We start from the raw sequence: 16,426 nt of genomic DNA, 5'->3' as shown, positions 1-16,426 counted from the left end.
CAGAGACTAGCTCTGACAAAACTAAAAGTTTCTTTCCACTGCCCAACGCTACACTTCTTAGAAAAAATGTACCAGGTGAGGAATAGACAATATTGTCTAGGTATTTCCTGTGCACTACATTGGTGCAAAATCATCTACCTAAACGTACATACATAATGATATTTTTAGCAACTTTATCTTAGCTCTTAGTAAAGAGATGTGTGCGGCACTGTAGGATACTAGCTTTCATTGTTGCCAAACAGCAGGAATGGAACGAAAATTCTTGAATGGGATTAGCATGATCTTCCTGTCCTGTTCAGGATTTCTTCATGTGCTCTGAGATCACGGTCCAAAAACATGAATGTTAAAAATAATCTGGGCATGGTTCAGCGGGACACAAAACATATTGTGTGTTTTTATCAATAGCAGTAGAGAACTGCTCTCTCTTCATATTAACAAGACTGTCAGAGCTTTTAATCTTTAGATGCCCTATTATAGCAGGAAGAATATCATCTATACAAGAGATGCAAAAATCGCAGGATAAAAATCATTTTCAAAACTGTAATTGGTCAAAAAGTTCCTTGAAAACAAACGGGTCAAGTACCTTTTTCCCCATGTGCATTAAATTTGTCACAACTAAGAACTCCTATCAGGTTCAGCTGAAAAATTACATTTCGTACTACTACTCTTGATAAAATCTTGTTGAACTTTTTTATTTTTCTTAAATCAGTTTCATGCATTGAAAAAAAACAAACATCGGCAGCAATCTGACCTAAAACAGGCACGTCAGAGCTCAAAGAAAATCAGAAATCAGTCAGGAAAAGACTGATGGGTGCATCTCTGCACCCATCAGCTCCCTTTGCTCCATTCCTGTCCTTTATCTTGATCTCAGTGTTTGGGGAGGAAATCCAAATCATTGGGAGTTTCTTCCCAGAAATGTCATTGCCAATCCCTTTTTACTCCTCAAGAGCCTGGCCAGGCCTCAGCCGGGCCAGGCTCTTCTACCACCTCACACTGATTGTATCACAGCGGAAAATGGAGTGAGCCAGACCCTATGAAAACACACATGGGCTGTACAAACTGCAAATCATGTACACCACATGCAAAATCACCCCTGCATTTGGCCTGGGTGGAAGAGAAATACAGAGCAAGACAGAGAGAGGGGGGCCGAAATAATTTGTTTAGTGCATATGATCTCATTACTGTTAGGGTCATAACATTGTTCACCCACGTCACAAACAAGCCGTGTTGAAGCCTAAAGGACCAATTATAACATTAATATTGCTTGACGCTCGGTCCTGCACATGCACCCCACCGGCCCCGACACACACATAAGACCTGTGTTTGTTCCTGTGAATCTGTATATGGCTGATAAAAAAATTAAGACAACTGGATGACAGTGAAGTGATGAACTAATACAAGAGTCTTATAACTTATTGAGGCTCTTAAAAAACAAAATAAGAAATATATATATAAGGCAAAGGAAAATGGTGGTTATACCAGATTTTGTTTTTTTTTGCAATATTGTAACAAAGTACTTAGAAAAGACACACACACAAGGACAACCATGTTCTGCTTCCTTTATTTTTATTTTTTTTATTGTGAAGGACTCACTTTCACTTGTAAAATTTCAATATTTTTTGTACTAAAATGTTAGAGACTAAAGTTTTGATGTTTTTTTTACTTTCCAAATAAAACATTTACATTTTTTTTCCAAGGGCCATGTAGATTTTGCAACTGCGATCCGTTGAGATTAAATTCAAAGGTTGAAATCTGTCCTGTTTCACTTATATAATCCAAATAAAGTACAAAGGCAGCATGGATTCTGCTGAAGCACTGAAGTACAGAACACTGACAGCTTCTCTTTACTTTCTTGCACTTTTTTGAACTTTTCCGACATACCAACTGGATCCACTCCATTTATCTGATTGGTTAAAGCTTCAAAATGACAGGTAAAGACAGATGGTCTATGTAATCACATGCTAAGAGATATCTGAAGGTGATAGCTCTTTTTCAAAACATTTCCAACAACATTCTGGATGGTTCAGTGTAAAAAAAAACCAAACATCTGCTGTGTCAGATTACTTAAGAAAGATGTCTGTTTGTATAAAATACATAATTTTATATGAGACAATTGAATGATTTTTGTTAAGTCTGCATTAAACCCAATGATCAAAATGTGATAATTCATGCTCCAAGAAGTCTGAGTGAAAAAAGCCCCTTTCTCACAACAAATTCTTTCTAAATTAGTTTACAGTTAAATCACATAGTTTTACTTTCTTCTTGAAATGAAAGTTATGTTCAGAGTGAAATAGAAAGGTAAACACACAGTAATTTACAGAAGTATTCATATCTCTTGAACTTTCTCTCATCTTGTCATGTTACAAGCAAAGAGTCAAATGTATTTCATTGGAAATTTATGTGACTTATGAAAGAAACAACTATGAAGTAAAATAACAATGATAAATGAATTTTTTATACAAATTAAAATATGGACTGCATCATGAAAACCAAGTCACCCACCCAACAGGTCAGAGGTAAAGATGAGGGGAGGATTAAGTTTCAAGAAAGGTGAGGTTAAAAACATCATCTTTCAAGAAAACTGTTAGAGGCTGCAAAAGACTTTAGACCAGTGGTTCTAAAGTTCCCAAAGATTTTCTTCAGGGCCCCCCAGTGGTTCCCAAAGATATTCTGGACCCCCCTTATGGATGACAATAAAATCCCCCCCCCAAAAAAGAAAAAGAAAAATCAACTGGGCACACACATCGTTCACGCAGACATAAACCTATACACATATTTTGTTTTCAAACTCCACTGAAGTTTATTTCACACTTTATGTTGCAACAAAACAAACTACAAACCATCTTTACAGTGAAACACTTTTGTGCAACTGTTATATATTTTTTTTCATTCATCCATACCGCTTCCCACACCCCTCCCCCTGCAATGGCACGGCGCCCCCCTTAGGGGGCGCGCCCCACACTTTGGGAACCACTGCTTTAGACTGAAGCAGAGATAGGGAGGCGCTAGTGAGTAGAAATTCTGTTCAACAAGGTAAAGAAAAGTTTTAGCAGCATTTTTCCTTACCTATTTACTTACATTTAATCATGCTCAACTTGAACGATGTGGTTGAAAAATGCATCATAATATAAGCTGTTGTACTCATTTTCTTCTTTCACGCCACGCTGTTTATTTTTAAGCATGAGGCACTGTAGCCAAGCCTTAAACTCCTTCTGAGCAAGTTACTCAACAAGTTGTTGCAAGGTAACCAAAGAGTGGGTAAGTGAGTTGTTGCTAGGTAACCAAAGAGAGAGTGAGTTACTTGATACCACCAACCAACCTTAGCTGGCTGTGAGAGGTTGAGCTGCTACAACCTTTCCTTTGCCTACATCTCCCAGAATGCTGTGCAGTTCAGTGAAATTTGTGAAAATCCCATGGTATGTATTATCTATTGATATTAATCACATGTCTATTGTGATACATGTTGTTATTGATTTATTGGCCAGCCTTATGCTAAATTGGCAAATAAACAAAGTAAAAAACATACTTTTGAAAGTTTTAAAATATACTCCAATGTGATAACTATAAAACATGGTTCCTCAATATTCTTGTAATGCATATGTTATACAATTATTAGCAAAAATATACATAATTAATAAATAAAAATGTGTAGATACCAACAAGATGACACGTGAAGAGAGGAAGAAAGTGAGAGCGAAACTGAAAGTGCCGTTAATGGGCCGACTGCAGAGGAGAAAGGCTGCGTTAGCTGTCAGCCATTAACATGGACAGGACTAAATTATTCACAGCGCTCTGTCACCTTACACAAGCCCGGGCTAACATGAACCGAAGAGAGCTGCACGTGCACATGTGTGTGTGAGTGCGAGAATGTGTGTGTGAATGAAAGCCGGCTGGTAGAAGAAGGTTCCCTTTGGGCTCAGTATTGCCATCCTGTGGCAACAACAAGAAAGACAATGCGAAAGCTTTCTCATACAAGAAAATGGGTTTAAACCTGTCTGGAAACCCGGTATGCAAATAGAATATGAGCTGTTACCTCTAAAAACTGTGTGAGGGTGCAACGAGCATTCACAATAAGACAAGCAAAGACGTACAGTGAGCACATGGCTTTAAAAAGAAAGAACTGTTTTGTGTAGAGGAAGCTGATTTCCATGTAACCTGCTGCTTTACGAGGGAACAAGAGCTGGTGTTAGGAGGAGCAGCTGGACAAACAATGCAAGCTCACCTGGGGTCATTTACATGGATTGCCTGTAAGTCTGTGCCTCTCTGTGCTTCTGTGTGTGCTTGTTACAAACAGACAAGTGTCTCCTCTTGCTGCTTCTCTTCATCACTATCCTGAAAGTGCCGTTGGCAAGGAAACCAGAGAGCTACAGGGGCATGAGACACAAGTCAAGGAGTGCAATGTCGAGTAAGAGCAGGACAAAATGGAGAAGAAAAGACAGAGAAGTGAAAGAGTAAAAATGAAAGCGCAGAGTCCTGGAGGAGAGTGGCGGTGGGAGGTAGGGCAATGGAGGGAGATGGAGGAGGGAGTTAAAGAGGGGAGGCAAAGAGCATGTGACAGCGCGACCCATGCCTCCTGCCGACAAGCTTTATTACAGTCCTACCTGCAGAGAGACACCAAAAAGCACTTAGTCTCGGCTGAGTCGCCTGACAGTGGAGGACGGTTTAAAGGGAGGCGAAGGAGAGAGGGATACAGAAGCAGCAAAACAAGAATGAGGAGGTGACAGGGAGGCTGGAGGGGAAGAAGAAATGAAGTCATGAGGTTGAGGGTGGCAAGACAGGTGGAAAGGAAGAAAACCTGACAGTAGCGCCTAAAAGAAGCACTAGACAAAATTAATCCACACTTGTAAGACGTAGAAAGAATGTATAGCTAATCTATATAACGGACAACATCACAACAACATAAAACTGGCTCAATTTCCTCTATCTGCTGTGACATAATTTGCCGCAAGCTACCAGCTTGGAAGCAGTAATCCTGCTAAAACACCTGTTTCCTGGTGAAAGGGGTGTCAAAGGTCAGAGTCAGGAGGTTTCTCCTGACTGCTCGTGTCTGACAGAGTTCCTGCTGAGACAAGTCTCCAGCCTGACCTCGGCGTTAAACGCTGAGCCATAAAGTCAGACCAAGGCTCGTCAAAGCCTAAATTAAACATTTAAGCAGGAATTTAAGTTGCTGCACAAAGATACATTTTGTGTTAAATACTTTTCAAAGAGACATGCTGACTTTTGTTAGAGCTGCATAAATATCTACATAAGCAAATCACCTTGCCTGGCTTGAAGTTTTGTCCTTGTGGAGGAACAGCGATCTGGTCCAATTAGCACTCAATACAAGTATCTGCCGTCAATTACTATGTCTACATTAAGTATGTTTAGAAGAGAAATTCTTCATTTTGATGGCTGAAAACCAAACAGAAGCCTTTTCCTTGTATGTTCTGTATTTTCCTCCTCCAAATAGCTTTTACAGGAGATTAATTTAGAAACAAGTTCCTCTGGCTATGGTTCATTTAACTGTTTTGTTGGTGTTTGCTTAATATAGACTGATATATGGTTTAGCCAATCACCTGTAAAACAGCTTTTCAAGACACTTTCCAATAGCATGTTTCCCAGATGGTTCCAAGTAAAAAACATCTGGCACATCAGGTTAGGTGTGATCACCCCCAGCACTAATTGGTCTCAGTACAATTATGTAGAGTTTCTCTGTGCAGTTGAGTGGTAAGTTGTTCTAAGTATCTCTCAAATAATTTGCTACAATTTCCTATCATGATGCCAAGAGCTGTGCAGAAGCCGAAACTAGATACTGCAAGTCATTTTTCTGTTCCTCTGGGTGGCTCATCACAATTTTGACCTCATATTTTGGATGTAACACATAAGTTCATAAGGTAGACCTCATGCAATGAACACTGAACACCGTTCTAAAATATATGGTTTGCTTTCGTCAAACAAAAACTCTCTCTGAAATACTTTCTCCTGTCATCATTTACTACAATTTATGCAAAGTGTGAGGAGGAAATAATTAAGGGGATGAAATGATGAAGGGTTTATTACTTCCTGAATGCAGACAGCTCACATCTATTAGAGCTCCAGCTTGCTGATGTATCTGGTGATGAGCTATGGCCAAGTAATGATATGCTCTGGTGGCTGTGAATCTATAGGTCTCTGCGTAAGCGTACTGTCCCAGGCTCCAAGGCTCAAACCAAAGTCGCTAAATCAAACTCATGTGGATGTAAGACGAGAGAAAGTGATAGAAGTCAAGAGGGAAAGAAAGAGATGGAGACTGAAGCGGAGGGAGCGGAGTTAATAGTCTGTTTCGTAGCCTTTCAGGGAGAGGAATATGTTGGAGAGGGAACAAATCAACCAGGAGTGACTGCACAATAAGGTCAGTGTGACCATAAGAGAATCCCCAACTTGAACGCTAGACTAGCACACACACATGCACACAAACAAACACATAAAACACAAACAAAGTCAATGATTGAGTCAAGGCATAAGCCCATGCCCACCCCGTGAGTGGCTAATAACCGTGGCACAGAGCCAAACCCACTGTCTCCTGACTAACTCCCACATGCCCGCCCGGACTGGCGCCACGCTGCAGAACAGAGGTCTGCTTTTCGAAAATCCTGTGATCAGTGCATTACTGAGTTACTCAAACAGATAAGTGAAGACACAGCCACACAGGCCATGCAGCACTCCTGCCACTCAAAGAAAATCAAATCTGTAAAAGACAACAGGGACACTGTTAATTAATATCTGCTCGTCAGGGCTGTGGCTAAAACTTGTCACGAAAAGGTGCACACCTAAGTGCGTGCTCTGCTAACTTGGAAAGAGAGGGTAGCAAGGTTATGCTGAGCCACGTGTGGTGATGCCAAGAGGCTCAGTATGTTCTTCAGCGGCATTTTAATCACTCTCTCTCACACACACACACACACACACAAAACAGGCTCCTCCATCTGCTGCGCTTCAGAAAGCCGACACAGGCACGTCACTGTCACCGGAGGCTAACCCGCCCTTCCTCACTTCCCCACTGATGGGAACAAAAGGAAAGACAAAAAAGAAGGGAGCAGAGGAGGGGGATCAAGCAGTGCCATTCCACACTATCCTTTAGTCTTATCCCAAAAAAGTCCACTTCCCTGCATTCACAGTCCATGGACCTGGAGCCCATTTTTCAATGAACCCACTTGCTGCTCTGAGCTAAACCCAACAGACAAAATATGTTTTACATGTGCACTGCATGTTTTATGGAGCATCACTAAACTTGCCAATTTCCAAGCTTCTCCTCTTTTTAAACATTTTTACCAAAACTCCTAAATCAACAGAGACCACCCCTCATCCCAGACGTGGTATGCCAAACATTATGAAACCTTCTCAGCCTGCCTCAGGCTTCAGCTGTACCCTTTTTTCAGCGGTTTTCCAGGCGCCCGCAGAGGATAATTGCAATTGTATTGAACTGGCCAGCGTCCAAGTGATTAACATTGGCAAGTCTGAGAAGTCCAGCTGTGCTACAACAATCAAAACACACGCAGGACAATCACATCATGGCCATGTGTGATTTCTCTGCCAGGTCACACTTACAACACAAGCAAAAATATTGATATGTCTAAATGTGTGGATGAAGGTATGTGTGTAAAGGCAGATAAAGAACTTCAGAATGGTACAGTTTTCCTAGCCATATATTTTTTTACAATGTACCCTGGACAGCGATTTTATTAGTACCAAGTTGGACCGCCTTTCCTCTGCCCAATTGTTTGGCATAGAATTTACAAATTGTTGGACATATTCCTCTGAGATTTTGGTCTATATTCAAATGACAGCATCATGCATTTACATCAGATTTGTTTGTGGCATGGTCCTTTACACAGGCCTCCTGTTCAGCATTAAGCGAACGGTGCGCAATTTAATTCTGACCTGTGGGCCACTGGAGAACAGTGAGCTCATTGTCATATTCAATAAACCAGTGGTCCTGCTGTCATCTGCACAACTGCATCGCTCCTTGGAAAACAACCAATCAGAGCCAGGAGGAGGGTCGTAGCTCTGTCAGCCATCATTGTATATGCACTGCTCACAACCTCCCACTTTCTGCTTTCTGCTATGCAACAGTTTCGCCCTGTTAGTAGAGCGTAACTGCTCAAGCCAGTTAGCCTGGCCATCGATGACAGCAGATAAACAATTTTCCTGGAACAGGAAGTTGTTTCTCTGCCATTAGTATATGCAGCAGCGTGAAGTTGATTGACAGCGCTAAGACACTACTCTGATTGGTGGTTTTATGTTTGGGAGCGGTGCATGTCTTCAAACGGCAATTGTAGCACAAGGAAGTGGTGGAGGATGTTTTAACAGATGTTTTAACAGATTACTTGCTCTTATTATTACCGTCACGAGTCACGACATGGTGACAATTTTAACAAATATCTAAAAGTTACATGCTGCACCTTTAACGAAGTGAGTCACTGCCATTTTGGCTAATTCACTATTTATTTTAAATCATTTATAGGTAAGTAATTAACTGCTGAGTAAATGTGTGGTTGGTAAAGACCAGGTTCACAGTGAATAAAACGTGCAGAGATGAGATTTTGGTTTAAACCTTCTGAAGTGATGTTCAGCAAATCTGTTTGTTGCGGCTCCATCATGCAAACTCTCACAAATTACTGTGACATGTCAGATCATTTAAACGAACTTTGTTTTAGTTAAAAAAAAACAAAAAACATACACGATATGGTAAGCAACAGACATATATTTTCTATAGATTCAGTGTTCACAGACTAAATCATATAAAACTATGCCTCTTGGATTCTTTGCCTCTCTATTCCGCTTCATGCAAACACCACAGTCATGCGTTATGCCATGTTTCTTGCCTGAGCGGGGGAAATGGTCCGTGTCATGTCGGTGGGAGCTGCAGCGAAACACTCATGATGGAGAACACTTAAATAACTCATGAAAACCCCATTTCAAACCCACAATGAACCACTGAGAGGATCGTTCAGTGTTATGCCTGTGTGTCTGTTTATTGTGGGGTGGCCCCTTTGTCATGACTGTTTAATCAAGCATCATGTGGTTGTGCAAGAGTGTCCCTATGTGTGTCCCACACATGTGTGTGTGTACATGTGAGGAATCCATTGAAAAGGGAGCTTGAGATGAGTTTCTGTAAATGACAGGGGGGCCCTCATGGCTAAACAGAAATAGCCTTAGAGAAAAGGGAAAATGAGGCCTGAGCATGAGAGCGATGAGCAAAAGAGTTGAAGCAGCAAAGTGAAAAGCAAACGGTGGAGAGAATAAATTTAAACTTCACACAAAAGAGAGAGACAAAGAGAAAGCAACCAAAAGTCATCCAGCAACACTGATATGAGGAGACAGACTTTTCACTCTTAAAATCCAAGGCACAGACAGACTCCTTTGTGCACGCGTGTATGAAGTACAAAGTAGCATGTTTGTAACCAAGAGGTTGGGAATAAGTATCACAAAAAGGTTCACATTACCTCAATCTGATATACATTTTAAATAAAGCATTGCTAACAGTTTAACCTGTCATCTTTTCTGGATCTGTAACATTTCAAAAGCAGAGCTTGATTGGTTGTGTTACGTTTTTTTTCTGTCTGTGTTGTGGCTGGTTTTGCAGATTTGAATTGGTAGTAATTTAGAGCAGTTGCTGCTTAACAATGCAGTCAAAGGCTGGCTAAACAAGCAGGAGCACCAGGTATTTGCAAAGCAAACTAAAGGCAAATCCTTACTGTCTCATCCTGAGTCAGAGTGTAGATAGGATATGTGTCGACGTATTGAGTAAACAGTTTGTTTGAGGAAGTGACAGATATTATGGAACTATATAGAGGTGATGGAGCGTGGCTAAACAGATGCATAAAGCTGACACGTCAGCACACTTCAGCCTCAAAACTATTATTTGTAACTTTTTGAGTTGCTTCATCTCTCAGGGGACTCGCAATTTCTTGAGCTTCCACGCAGCCGGGTCAGAAAAGTGCTAACTGAAGGGAGTGACTTTTTGTGTGTGTGTGTATGTGACTCATTGTAGTAGTTAAAACTCAACTTCCTCTGCATGTTCTGCAGAGAGGTCTGTTTTAAAGTCATGGCAACAAAATACAAACAGGTTCCAACAACACAGCATTAAACACTTAAAGTGAGAACATGCTGCTTCTGGCTGGTAAAAAAGCAAATGTTAATGTATCTGTTTTCGTCCGTTGATCTTAGATCATCTCACTGGTATGCAGTGAGGGAAGCAAAATGAATGGATAACATGCAAACTAGCAGATTCTACAATTCTGTCAAATAGGGAATGAGTATTTACTACCACTCTGCTTGAATAATTAGTCAAATCTCAAAGGCTATCTACTCAAACTGAGGTTTCTGCAGAAAAGAAGCTGCAGCTCTCCTGCTGTTGGAATACTCTCATTTTAGAATCAGGACTGAACAACGCTAAGTCAACAGGGATCACAACTTAAAATAACTTTCTCTGATAGGATGTGCAAATCTCAACACTGAGTGGTAAAGTTTTTAATTCATTTTGCAAAAACATAACACAAAATAGACCAAACATACAGTTCAGGCAAAAAGAGAAATTAATAAGGTTGAATTTAGGAAAAAGGAGGTCATTTGTGCCTTTAGCACTTACTGGGAAGTGAAGCGTCTCCTCTCTCTGGCGCTAAGGTCACAGGGCATGAAGGAGTGTGATCCCGTGCAGGTTGTGAAGGCTCTGAGTCTGTCTCTTTAGTGGCTCCAGTGCTACTTGAAACCAAAGCACTGGCCTGGAAAAATATAAAAATAAAGAAACATAATTAGAGGTTATTTTGTGCCAAAAATTTACCTGTTTGCGCAAAATATCAATTGCTAAGTCTTACGTCCAAAGTTTGTTTTTAGCCACATTAATGAAAGTGTGATCAGTGGCCACAAATTCTGCTTTTTTGCGGTACTGATTTATTTTGTCTTTTTTGTCGCACATAAATGTGTCTGATCATCAACCAAATACAACCTAAATTAATACAAAAAGTTTTTTTATATAATGTCATAAAAAGTTATCCATACTAACCCGATCCGAATTTAAAAAGTTACTTAACCTAATAACTGGTTGTGGCATGCTTGGCATCAACAATTAGAGCCAATTGTTAATAAGTCTTTCAAATTGCTGTGAAGGAATTTTGATCCACTCTTGTTTTGCAAATCGGTTTTAATTCAGTCACATTGACAGACCTTTTCAGATCATACCATGGCATTTCAATCAGATTTAAGTCCCGACTTTGAATAGGTCACTTTAAAACTTTCAAAAAGTTTCAGAATATTTTCTAACCTAAAGTTTATCAAGATGGTTTTATGGCAAAAATAAATATGGACCTTTGTGTTCTTTTTAGTCTGCAATAGTCTTTGCCCTGGATCTCTCCCATCTCTGCCATTTTGCCCATTTTCTTTTTTCTTGTTGAATCATGAATGCTGACCTCAGTTGAGGCAGGTAAGGTCTGCAGTGCTTTAGTTGTTACTCTGGGTTGTTCTGTGGCCTCCTGTGTTCTTTGAGTAATTCTGGTAGGCTAGCCACTCCTGGCAAGGTTCAGCTGTTCCATGTTTTCTACATTTGAGGAAAAATGACTCTTGCAGAGGTTTGCTGGAGCCTAAAAGCCTTAAAAATTACTCTGAAACCCCTTTTTGACTAATGGATGTCAATTTAGGCCTTGGTGTTGCTGTGAGACTGAAGCAAAAAAATCTGGACAATCAGAGTCATTTCATGATTATATTATTATATTTATAGTATGTTATATTTTTCACATAAATGTGGGTTAGTTTGGATGGCTGTTTAGTTTAATAAATGAAATCATCACAGCTTTTTGCCTGTGGCATTAAACTGTGTTACATTTAAGTGTGACAAAATCAATATGTAACGGGACGAATGATTTTCATGGCACCGTAAATGGGCAAAAATTGAGCATAAATTACCTAAGAGGACAGAAAGTAATGCAAGCTATCAGCAGTACTAAAAGAAATTAGTTCAAAATGCAACCCCTTCACTAAATAACCCTATTGGGATTCTGTGATTTTCAAGCATTATTGTGGCTGAAAAAGCAAAGCCAGCAAAAAAGGGAAAAAAAAAACAAAAAAAACTCTCACCATAAATAGAGCCTGATGTTGCAAATATAGCCATTAATTGCAGATTTGTTTTGTCAGCGGTGCAACCATTTTTAGCTACTGTCAAAGCACTCTGATTCCTGCTATAAAAAGACAACAACTGAAGGGGGATGCAGCTCCAGGTGAAAAAGTGCCCCTTCCCTGAAGTGACAGAGCTGCAAAATAGACAGACAGACAGAATCAAAGATGGAGAGAGACACTGAGAGAATGGCTTCGCCTGACAGAACCAGTCGTTTTGGATGTGCTCTACTCCACTACGCTCCACAACAGAAAGAGGAAAGGGGGATGAGACTTCACGACAGAGACAAGCTGACCATGAAAAGCAGAGGCAAAAGCAGAGGGTGGCTGTCAAGATGGAGAGAGAGGAGTGGGATAGATAAAAAAAGAGAAAAGTCTGTGATGGCTCCCTCCACTGACGATCAGAAGAGACAGGCAGGGGAGGTGCATCATATCTTAAGACAAAAAGGCACCCTGGGTTTATGAAATATACATAGCTTTCAGCAAGAGCTACAGCCACTGTACTTCAGAGCAGAGCAGAGCCCTGAAGACTGACAAGGCTCTACTACCTCTCTTAAACACACTCTGCTAAAAATAAAACACACACACAAATTTCCAATTAACTCCTCCTGAAGAGTGGAGGGATGTGATCATATGTTTGCAGGTGTTTGTGAAAATCAATGTATACGATTGCCTCTTCCTCCAGTTAAAAAGTGGGCAAAACCCACAACCGTAACTATGACACACAAAAAACCACAAGTATTTCGGCTGTTGGCCTGTATGTAAATTCACCAACCGGTCATGAGATTTTTTTTTTTTCTCTATTCTGTCTCAACGGACTCTTTCAGACCTCCCCACCTGCCCTCTCTTCAAGCCCAGACAGCTGCTTTACAGAAGCACCAGCAGTTAAAAAGCATTTAAAGAGACCTCACTTAACAGTAAACTCACCCTTTGTACAAGGTAATGATCCACTTCTCCCACGCACTGTAATTGCTGTGCCACACAGTTATTGGGTTCTTGTGTGACTAAGAGTTACCAGGAAGACAGTGACAGGGTGTACTCCCTCTTTCACTTTATTGAATTTTATTGTTTATCTTCCTCACCTGACAAGTTGGGTGTGCCTCTTCGGTTTACATCCTCATGTGTGAAAATAAAACAAAAAAACTTTCAATCAAATAGTCATGTCTGAGCCAGGGGATTAGCTATACTCTAAGAAAAATACACAAAAAAACTGATTACAAGTTTTCTTCTGCTCTTTCAACCACTTCTTTTTCTTTTCTTTATGAACAGAAGTGCCAAATGAGTGACTTAAATTCTAAGGGTAACGACACAAAAGTGAAACTAACATGGTTTCTAAACAGCAGTTCAGGCACAGGAGGCACTTAAGCCCACAAAATGTATCCACAAATCATCATAACAGATGGTGGAGAGTAACACATTTGAGATTTGAAAGCATACACATGGCTAATGCATCATATGATTCGTAGGGATCCATACTATTTATTTATTTAGCAATGGTATAACATGTCAGCCTTGTATGGAGTTGTTAAAGTGACAAATATTCAGACACCTGTTGAGTACGAAAGAAAAAGAATCACAACAGATGCTTTGCCAGCAACACAGTAGTTACTTGAGTTAAATGTTAATGTAAGCATGCTAATTTGCTAATTAGCAGGTGATTCTGCACACAGGCATCTATTAAGAGAATTCATAGAAACTCCCTCATTTTTTTCCAGCTTTAACACATTTGCACAAGGAAGTAACTAAACACTCTGTAGTTCAGTAAAAGATTTTAAGAAGTTTAAATTCCCTTTCTCACTCTTGTATTTACAACAACATGTACCAATAATTCAAGTTCTTTCCATCTGTTCCGAAATTTATTTACTCCATGCCTATATTAAACATGTATGTAGCAACCACTACTTGGTGGTTGCTAAAGGAAAAAACACTTCTGTGTGTCACCTCAACTAAAGGTCTTAAAGTCAATAATTGGACTTCAGCAGTGGATAATTTAGCAAGTTCTAAAACAATTGTTTGTCGTCCTGTTCTGTCTGAACTAAAATGTAAGATTAAGATTAAATCTTCACTTTACTGGCATAAAACCCAAAATTCTTAGGGTGTGAAGTTAAATTACTACAACTGCTTTAACAACAGTATTGGCATTGTATTAAACCACACATGGCAATACAAATTAGGAATTAATTTTAGCAGCTGTTCATTACAAAAGTTGAATTCTGACCTGCCTAGCAGCTCAGGCTTTAGTCCCCTGGCCAACTCAACATTTGCCTGGATCTCCACTACATCAGTATGCAGCTTTGTAAATGTTTGCAAATGAAACATTTTCATTACATGCAATTAAGAACTTTAAGAAGTAAACTGGTATTAGTGTTTTTACTGTTGTGCACATTCAAAAGGCATTCGACACTTAAGATCCTCTGTTCATAACTAAGATGTGTCATGTCAGGATGTGACAAAGTTTAGTATTAGAAGGACATTAACCCCAATACAACAGATGCAAGTAGAATAACTACTACTTGCATCTGTATTGTTTTATCTTCTGCATAGAGTAAATAAAGTAATGCCATATTAGTACATTATTAATATATTACTCCCCACTCTGATAAATGCCCTCTCTATAGACCAGAAATAGACCAGGGACATTTAAGATGCAGAGCTGGAGTCATGAGGTGAAATGAGAAAGATCTACAGAGGTACTACTAATTGAGGTTAATTCCACAGTTCAGCATTATCTTCTCTAATCGCTAAGGAGGAAGCTGGTAATGGATGATGCTGCACTACATGGAGGGAGCCTGCCAGCAGGAATTAAAAAGCGGTGTGGAGTACTGTGTGTGCCCTTAAAGGATCACAAGACATTAGCAGCTGAGTGCTGACCTTGACAGGAATATACAAACATCAAGACAGCCTGCAGGTTTCACCAGTAATATGTACGTGGTTCTGTGTTTTTTTGTTTCTTTGTTTTTGTCTTCTATATTGTTTTTTTTCAGTCAAGGCACTCACAACCAACATTTCATCTGTCAGTTGCACGAAACGGCGTTGACACCATCTTGCTCACACAAACTAGGTTTTAGACTCGGTGCCACCTCAGAGGAATGATGGAGCATCATTCATAAGCACATCATTCAAAACGGCACCTTGAGAGAATTACTTTTTCTCCTCTGATCTTTCTGACCTAAAGCTTTCAGGTCCACGCCGGTCAATACTTCCATGGCACCTGCAGGTCAGCACCTGCCAGATTCATTAAGGAGGAGGCCAGGATCAAGCACTACATCAATAAGAAGTGGTGGGGATGAACATCTATGCGTGTGTATCTGCTTTTACAACATGATGTAACATAGTCTTGGGGGTACACTTCCTGTTTGCATGGGGGCCATGTTATAGCTTCTACTCTGTGTGTATGTGTGAGTGTGTCACCAGGGAGCAGTGCCATCCATAAACACTGCTGACAGGCCAGACAGGAAATACACTTGAGGATGTCGATAAGTTAGTCAGCAGGAGTGAGGAGAGATCAATACGACCCCGGCATGATGTCACTGCCTGAAGATGAGATCACCTAAAGATCTACGTTTGAAGACTTTTGATTCACCGTATTTTCACATGGTGCTCAATATTTTTGTTTTATGGGAAAAGGTAAGCGCAGAAATTGTAAAACTCTTGATGGAAATCTCCTTTTGTATCATCATAATCAACCAGGAAATACGTGTTTAGAAACTGTTTTTGAGCTAATACCTCACTCTACAATATTATTTGTTTTTGAATACATTGAGTATGTTGGTTTATTATTGTCAGTTTCCAACATTTTTTATGCTTTTGTTTTGCAAATGTCTTGCTGTCTACCGTTTGGTTTTAATGTAAAACATTCTACTCTTCACTTTGCTGGTATTGCCATGTATTCCACTTATGAATTGCATCACTTGATGTTTGTGAGCACTAAAGCAGATGTTTATTTATGAGAATGTGCTAGAAGTTTTAAGGGATTAGAAGTTCAGCAGAACTGTGAACAACAACCAGCAAACAAAAGTTCTCCCTTTGGCTTTCTAAAAAATAAGGACATGAGACTTATTTTTACCCACAGGGAATGGATGCCTTATATCCCAGTGCTCTTCTTTCATGGCGTTGGCCGCGACTGCCTGTGTGCGTGCATGCTCTGGTCGATAGGTGTTTGTGTGTGTTCTCGGCTCTGCTGACATTTCCTCAAACGTGGCTGACATTTCCAGGGGATTTGAAGATTTGATCCCGTCTGTGTTTGAAGAGCTGTGAGCTGCCCTCCTCACAGCACCGAGGAGAATAGTGGAGCAGAGCCAGC

At 40.1% G+C, this 16,426-nt stretch overlaps 1 protein-coding gene across 2 annotated transcripts in view; it reads right to left on the bottom strand.

Moving 5' to 3' along the window:
- gse1 (Gse1 coiled-coil protein) overlaps positions 1 to 16,426 on the bottom strand; it is a 187,014-nt gene that overhangs the window by 121,746 nt on the left and 48,842 nt on the right. Inside the window, exons 1-2 of one of the 2 annotated variants that reach the window (XM_023331946.1) lie at positions 13,051 to 13,126; positions 10,607 to 10,739 (exon numbers count right to left, since the gene is read on the bottom strand). Coding sequence is in view for 1 of the 2 variants with exons in the window: in XM_023331942.1 (XP_023187710.1) it covers positions 10,607 to 10,739 (133 nt within the window). In the remaining variant the exon portion in view is untranslated. Of the gene's footprint in view, positions 1 to 10,606; positions 10,740 to 13,050; positions 13,127 to 16,426 lie in introns of those variants that run through there. The other variant, XM_023331942.1, reaches the window with a different exon arrangement.

Source organism: Xiphophorus maculatus, chromosome 4, assembly GCF_002775205.1.
Source record: "Xiphophorus maculatus strain JP 163 A chromosome 4, X_maculatus-5.0-male, whole genome shotgun sequence".
Classification (NCBI taxonomy): domain Eukaryota; kingdom Metazoa; phylum Chordata; class Actinopteri; order Cyprinodontiformes; family Poeciliidae; genus Xiphophorus; species Xiphophorus maculatus.
The sequence above is the reverse complement of the archived record's forward strand: the minus strand, read 5'-3'. Positions and strand labels throughout refer to the sequence as shown.